Raw genomic sequence first — 8094 nt, 5'->3', positions numbered from 1 at the left:
ATTTTTTGCATTGCATCTGGAAGAAATTGAAGAGCATTAATTCTTTGCTGAATAAATTTGCACTGTACTGGATATTTTTAAAATGGCAATGCAATTTCTTCCTTTTTGTAGGCAACATGCTAGTGTTGTACCTAATTATCATGCACAAAAGAAATAATGAAGTAAATTAGTATAATGACATATAAGTTAAGAAATAAGATATTGAAATTCAATTCTATATAATAAAACTTACCTGAGCTAGAAAATAAATCTAGAACCCAATCTCCTTCATTTGAACATAAGTCTATAATATAGTTAATCAATGACTGTGGTTTTTGATAAATGTTAATTATCTCTCATTTTGCTTCTTTATCTTCTTATATTTACGCCGTAAGGTGTTTCCCTCTGAAATGAACTTTCCTAAAATCTATTTGTCATCCATGTGTGCCGTTAGATTATGTGTTAGACAATTAGAGGATTGTTAATCGTTCGATCCAGGGAAGGGAAGGTAGTTGAGTGGTTGCAACTGTTCACGATTTGATTTGCCTGGGTACCCTTTTCGTCTTCTCCGCTCTTGCTTCCCGTGCTGTCGTGACAGACCTCTAAAACGGACTCCATCGAACCTCTGCGGAAATTTCATCCATGGCTTTCCTGAATGTAGAAATGAGATTCGAATCAAATAAGGTCAGAGATGAATCGTTTTATGACGACTGTTGCGTCCAAATGGTTTTCGTGATTGAATCTGCAGGAGTCAAGGGCGAATCCACCCCAGAGGAAGAAAATCCGTTGAGAAATCCATTGCCGTTTTCGAAATTTTTCTTCAGATTCATGTTGGGTGTTGTTGAAGACGCCTGCGAATGTGCCAGAAGTGGTGTAGAGTCCTCCTCACAGACCATTCTAGAACCTCTCTTGAAAGACAATCCCCAAAAATGTGGAAACATTAAGGCAGTCTCTACTTATGCAACAACCAACCTTCTCAGTCGGCTGTCATTTTCTTGGATGAGTCCTTTGCTTGCTGTTGGTTATAAGAGCCCTTTGCATATTGATGATGTACCCCAAGTTGCAGAGGCGGACAGGACAGGCCAATTATACCCTAAATTCAGAGCTCAGCTAGAGGCCAAAGGTGATACAGGCTTATTAGCAAAAGCCTTACTCCTATCTTTTCGGAAGTAAGTACTTTTGACTGCATTCTTAGCAGCACTGGAGACTTGTGCATCATATGTAGGTACATGTTTTATAAATGCCTTTGTTCAGTTTCTAGGTGGAAAGAAATAGTTTGAAAGTCAAGGCTATGTGCTAGTTTGTGCTTTTTTTGTGGCAAAGGTATTAGAGTCTTTGTCACTGCGACAAGGGTTTTTCAAACAACATCAATTAACTTTACGGGTTAGAGTAGCATTGACAGCTATTATATACAGGAAGGGCTTGTTGCTTTCCAATCAGTCAAGACAGAATCATACAAGCGGAGAGATTATCAACTACATGAGTGTAGATGTTCAGAATGTTTCATGTTTTTGTTACTATATGCATAGTATTTGGATTTTCCCTCTTCAATTTATTCTGGCCTTCATTATTCTATATTAGACGTTGGGCTTGGCAGCATTTTCAGGGTTGGCAGCCTCATTTGCAGTTATGTTGCCAAATTTCCCACTTGCAAAATTGCAAGAAAAATTTCAGGAGAGAATAATGGAAGAAAAAGACAAAAGGATGAAGGCCACATCAAAGACATTAAAAATTATGAGGATCTTAAAATTGCAGGCTTGGAAGACAAGATTTCTTCGGAAACTAGAAATTTTGAGGCAAGCAGAATATAGTTGGCTACAAAAATATGTTTACGCATCAGCTATCACAACATCTGTTTCCTCTGTTGGACCAATATTTATCATTGTTGCAACTTTTGGTACGTGTATGCTTATAGGAGTGCCTTTGACAGCAGGGAGAATTCTTTCTGCACTCGCAACCTATGGGACACTTCAGGGAGCTATGGGCATGCTTCCTGGCTTAATCCCTCAGATTGCTCAAACTAAAGTGTCAATAGATCGCATTGTGGCCTTTCTGCAGGAGGAAGAGCTGCAACACGATGGGGTAGAAAAGGTATCAAAGGAGTCAACAGACTTTGCGATCCAAATCCAAGGAGGGATATTTTCTTGGAATCCTGATTCCTCTAGTCCAACTATAAGAGGTTTAGATGTCCAACTAGAGAGAGGCATGAGGGTTGCAGTATGAGGAACTGTTGGTTCAGGAAAATCAAGCCTTTTATCCTGCATATTAGGTGAAATACCAAAAATATCAGGCTCTGTTAGCTTAAGTGGTACCAAAGCATATGTCCCTCAATCTCCTTGGATACAAAGTGGGAAAATTAAAGACGCTATTCTCTTTGGAAAGCAGATGGATACTATTAGATACAATAGTGTACTTGATGCTTGTGCATTGAAGAAAGATCTTGAACTTTTTCCTTATGGGGACGAGACAGACATTGGAGAAAGAGGGTTAAATTTGAGTGGTGGACAAAAACAAAGAATACAGATTGCCCATGCTTTATATCAAGATGTAGACATTTATATTTTTGATGACCCTTTTAGTGCTGTGGATGCACATACCGGAAAACATATTTTCCTAGTATGTTTCTCTTATCCTTTACATACTGTAGGTTTGTTGAACTAATTAGTTTTAATGTTTTGATGAAATGATGAAGCTCTACAGTAGCACTCTGCAATTCATTGTTCAGTCTAGATAATATACATTGCTGGTTGTGCCACTGCAAATTCATGTCCATAAACATCTAAGAAATTGGACTTGCTTGTTATAGGAATGCATACTTGGTATTCTGGGTTCAAAGACTGTAGTCTATGTAACTCATCAAGTGGAGTTTTTACCCTCTGCTGACATCATTCTGGTAGGTTTGAATTTCTTTCATCTTGTTCTAGTGATATTAAAATTTTCAATATGATTGGTAAAGGGACAGTGGGTTTATTGATCATTTATTGAGAGGAGGAGATAAGTGATCCATATTTTGTTGATGTAAATGATATTCTTCACAGGTAATGCGAGATGGTGAAATTACTCAGGTTGGCAGATATGATGACATCTTACAATCAAGCACAGATTTTGTGGAATTAGTTGGTGCACATCAGAAAGCTTTGAAAACTATTTCTGCTATGGAGAAATCTGAAGTGTACACATCAGAGAGATTTGTTGAAAGCTCATGTCTTGGAAATACAGCTGCAGTGAAAAATGTTACTGCCAGTGACACACTGGAGCAGTGCGGTGTTCAAAACTCAATAGATGTAGAGGAAGAGGTTGAACCAGAAAACCACAAAGAAAAATTGGATAAAGACAATAAAAATTCACAGCTTGTACAAGAAGAAGAAAGAGAGAGAGGCAGGGTAAGCATGTCGGTATACTGGTCTTACATTACTGCTGCATACAATGGTACTTTGATACCTATAATACTACTGGCCCAAATAAGTCAGCTACTTCAAATATGTAGTAACCTCTGGATGACATCGGAAGCCTCTACAAAAGAAAATGAGAGTTCCCCTATGAGAAAGTCCCTTTTCATTTTGGTTTATGTTGCTTTGAGATTAAGCATCTCCCTGTGTGTTCTTGTGAGGTCTATGCTTCTTTCATTGGTTGGACTTAAAACTGCTAATCAGCTTTTCAGCACTCTACACAGGTGTATATTTCGTGCACCAATGTCCTTCTTTGATGCAACTCCATCTGGGCAAATATTGAATCGAGTCAGTTGACATTTATTGTTTTAATAGGCTAATACCTTTCCTGAGAGAGAAGGAAATCATTTGATTCTAGTGGGTCAGTAACAAGCTCTCTATTTCTTAGCAGGCATCAACTGATCAGAGTGCAGTGGACACATTGATTCCTTCTCAACTAGGAGAATTGGCTTTTGCATTTATACAACTTCTGGGGATCATTGCAGTCATGTCTCATATTGCTTGGCAGGTCTTCATTGTGTTTATACCAGTGGATGCAAGTTGTATATGGTATCAGGTATTCTCTGTATTTCTCAATAATAATAAATACGAACTTGCAAATTTTAATTTTCTCAGAGGAACATAAATTGGCAATAAGAGAGTTTGATTTCTACTTCAAGGTTTGCTGTAGGTTGATCCAATAATCTGATTGAAAAGGATGTTATCAAATAGATTAAGTTGCATCAGGATTCTATCATGACAACAGTTTATCTGTATTTCTTTGTTTCCATGCTTTTGGGTTTTTATAGTAATAAGAGAATTCTTGTAACTCCTCTAACCTTCCTTGCATGCAGCAATACTACATAACATCAGCTAGGGAACTGGCTCGGCTGGCATCAGTTTGTAGAGCTCCAATCGTACAACATTTTGGAGAATCAATCTCTGGAGCAGCCACCATTAGAAGTTTTGACCAGGAATTTCGATTCATGGAAAGAGATCTCGAGTTGATTGATATATATAAGAGACCTAATCTCCACAATGTTGGAGCCAATGAGTGGCTTGGCATTCGGATGGATTTTCTATCAAATCTTGTGTTTGCATTCTTTTTGGTGTTCCTCATTCGCTTGCCTCAAGATGTAATTAACCCAAGTAGGTACAGAAGCACTATCTTGGCTTACAATTATTTTTCCTAAACTGATCTCAGCAGACTAGACATATTCTTTATAATGAAATATGAAAGTAAATGAAATGGCACCTTAATAGGCACTGCAGGGTTGGCAGTAACATATAGTCTAAGTCTAAACATGGTACAAGCCTGGGTAATATGGTGCATTTGTTATGTGGAGACCAACATGATCTCAGCGGAGAGAATAATGCAGTATTCACGAATTCCCAGTGAGTCACCAGTGATTATAGAGAATTGTAGACCAAACTCCAACTGGCTATCTAGAGGAACGATAGATCTAACTGATTTGCAGGTCAGAACTCAATACAAATAGACTCTTTTTCACGCATTCAATGCTAGTAATTTGCATGTCAGTTCATCTATAAATTTGATCCATACAATCAGGTGTGGTATGGACCACATCTTTCGATTGTCTTGAAAGGCCTTACATGCACTTTCTCTGGAGGCACGAAGGTGGGAGTTGTGGGGCAGACAGGAAGTGGCAAATCTACTCTTATTCAATCCATTTTTCGCATTGTGGAACCAACAATGGGCAGAATTGTCTTTGATGGAGTTGACATCTCATCCATAGGCCTCCATGACCTAAGATCCAAATTAAGCATTATTCCACAAGAACCAACAATGTTTGAAGGCACTATAACAAATAATTTGGATCCTCTCGAAGATTGCTTAGATGATGAGATTTGGGAGGTTAGTTCTGCTTCATATTCTATAAGCATTAGTATCAATTTTAGCGCCAATTATTCTTGCCTTGAAGAATATAGATATTTCCCTGAGGATCTTGCTGTAAGTTTATTGTTTATGAATCTACTTCGATTTTGCTTGTGCTTTCAGGCTTTGGACAAGTGCCAACTTGATGAGATTGTACAAGCAAAAGAAAAGAAACTTGATTCCTCAGGTCTGTGTGTCTTTATCACATTCAATGGAATTCCTAAAGGAGGAAAATAAAACCTTTTACAGTAGCTATTTCTGTTATTTGCTTTCCATCTTAGTGCTCATGTTTTGTTTATTTTTTGGTGTCCTTGAGACCTACCTGGTCTCTAGGACCCCTTTTTTTTAGAATGAAAATTGAGAATCGAATTTAATGGAATGATCTCTTGTACAGTGTCTGAGAATGGAGGAAACTGGAGTGTGGGTCAATGCCAACTTGTCTGTTTGGGACGGGCACTACTAAAACAAAGTCGGATACTGTTCCTTGACGAGGCAACTGCCTCAGTTGACACTGCAACTAATGGGTTTATTCAGCAAATAATTCGCCACCAATTTTCTACTTGCACAGTCATTACTATAGCACATCGGATTTCATCCGTTATTGAGAGTAATATGGTTCTCCTATCAAAGGATGGTATAACATTTATAAGTTGTTTATTTTCTAGTGTTTTGTTACAGTTACTATTTTTTTGGACACATTTCATTTTTTACTTACTTTGTATTTGTTTTGAATCAGGACAAATTGCTGAGTATGACACTCCATCCAAACTACTCAGCAAAAAAATTTCTGCATTTGCAAAACTTGTTTCAGAGTACTCCATCGAATAGATATCTTAACTAGAGCTTTGGACATTGGTCATATTGGGTTTACAATAGAATGGAGAAAAATCTTCATTTCCCTAAAACTCAAGCTGGATAAATGTATAATATAGAGATACAATATAGTAGACTATGAGCTACCATGTAAGCTCATTATTTTATGATAATATTCTATATTTAGGTACTTAAGAAGAGTTCAATAACTCTTATCAGTGACTTTGACTGACATTGACAGTTATGATTTTTCACTTGTTATATACAAATGGAGTTTACCCTTTTTCCTGTGTAACTTTTATCACTTCAACAAGGTAATCAAGGTAATATTGGAGAACTCCAGACAACTTGGATTTGTACAGGCAGTGCAGTTGGATGTAAGGTGCCTCTAACTAATTTGTCTTTTTTTTTCCTACTTTGATTCTATTATTTTGAGTTTCACATCTGCATTTTTCTGTTTCTATTTTAGTTCTGACCTCTATATGTAGTAATACTATGCCAATTCACATCAACATTTTATTCTCATTTCTACCAAACAAGCTATGTTATACTTGTCAAGGTTCATAGGTCTTGTTATTTATAGGTCTTAATAATAAGTGATGGCTAATTGTTAATGTGTTTTTTTCCTTCATGCAATGAACCAACTCAATTTTATTCATAATATTTTGCAGTTATAAACTTTTAAAGTTACCTAATATTTCAATGAGTAAGAATTTGAGAATTCTACTATCTAACCATCAAATATGCCCAAAAGAGGGAAAAAAATATAAGAAAAAATGAGAGATGTACAAAATAGACATAGGCTTTTTGTTCTTGAAAAGCAATTTATTTTTTATTTAATTATTTTTTTAATTTTCAATGTCAAAAAAGATATTCTACATCAACTTCAAAAAATCTTCTAATTCACCTAGTTGAGGTAAATTTTCATTTTTATCAGAGTTAAAACTTCACTTTAGCTATGGGAGGAACTTGCACACATTTTTTTTGGCACAAAAATTAAATATGTTCTTTTAAAAAGTTTCATACTCCATTAAATGTTTTAAATTCACTATGATAAAAGTTCAACACATTCACTCTGATAAAAGTTCAAGGAAAGAGCTAACCAGCCATATATTGGGTATTTAATGTCCTCAGAGCAGCACGCGATTTAACGCGATAATACGGGAGCGGGCAAATTCGGCATTAAATTATATTTGCCCGCTCCCGTGTTATCGGGCTAAGTTGCGGGCTGCTCTGAGAGCATTAAATACCCAATATATGGATGATTAGCTCCAGCCAAAGTTCAACACTCACTGACAAAAGTATAAAGTGTCTTTTTTAAATGAAAAGTATAAATTGTCTTGTTTAAATGAAAAGTTGTGTCTCGTTTAAATGAAAAGTTTAGAATGCACGTGATTGATTATAAGAGTGGCTCTCAAATTAAAAATGAAACTTTGAAAACAATAAAGTGTCTTCTTTAAATGCAAAGTATAAATTGTCTCGTTTAAATGAAAAGTTGTGTCTTGTTTAAATGAAAAGTTTAGAATGCACGTGATTGATTATAAGAGTGGCTCTCAAATTAAAATTGAAACTTTGAAAACAATTCCATGAAAGTACAGGGAGGTTATTTCCTTTTTATGAAATTTTAGGGAGTTATCTCCTTAGTTTAATGTTCTTTCCATGCCAATTAAAATGTAATGAGGGATCATTCCAAACTTTCTATAGAATTCATACTATGCTTTCTCCCCCATTTAAAACTTTCTCATCATTACTAAGGGTTCAGGTTCTAGTGGAGTGAAATTTGGAACTTAAGACCATTGAAAGATCAAAAGTGTTAAAATTGGCAACTAGGCCCAAATTCCACCTTCGGACAATTCATTTGATGGAGATGATGATTGCATTAAATTTCACTTTATGAGAGAGAAGATAATTGTTGGGAATACTTTCTGTAACCTAATTGTTGGCCATACTTTCTGTAAAATAATCTAATAAAAATAA

The 8094-nt window shown here is 36.1% G+C and overlaps 1 protein-coding gene across 1 annotated transcript; it reads left to right on the top strand.

Moving 5' to 3' along the window:
• The first annotated feature begins 2256 nt into the window (after positions 1-2256).
• LOC149232342 (ABC transporter C family member 3-like) lies at positions 2257-6132 on the top strand. Its single transcript, XM_089381889.1, has 11 exons — positions 2257-2595; positions 2786-2872; positions 3018-3151; positions 3224-3716; positions 3820-3984; positions 4262-4556; positions 4671-4885; positions 4978-5283; positions 5428-5491; positions 5699-5938; positions 6041-6132. The coding sequence occupies exons 1-11, from the start codon at positions 2365-2367 to the stop codon at positions 6130-6132; spliced, it is 2322 nt and encodes a 773-aa protein (XP_089238015.1). The 5' UTR covers positions 2257-2364.
• The last annotated feature ends 1962 nt before the right edge of the window (positions 6133-8094 follow it).

The sequence above is a fragment of the Pinus tabuliformis genome, chromosome J (assembly GCF_031772625.1).
Source record: "Pinus tabuliformis cultivar Carrire ecotype Pingquan chromosome J, CPIR1, whole genome shotgun sequence".
Taxonomy (NCBI): Eukaryota; Viridiplantae; Streptophyta; class Pinopsida; order Pinales; family Pinaceae; genus Pinus; species Pinus tabuliformis.
This window is presented reverse-complemented; position numbering and strand designations above follow the sequence as displayed.

Coding starts and splice junctions, on each gene's coding strand:
- LOC149232342 (XM_089381889.1), top strand. CDS start 2,365: ATGGATACTATTAGATACAATAGTGTACTTGATGCTTGTGCATTGAAG. Junction 2,596..2,785: donor CCGGAAAACATATTTTCCTA/GTATGTTTCTCT, acceptor TGCTTGTTATAG/GAATGCATACTTGGTATTCT. Junction 5,939..6,040: donor GGTTCTCCTATCAAAGGATG/GTATAACATTTA, acceptor GTTTTGAATCAG/GACAAATTGCTGAGTATGAC.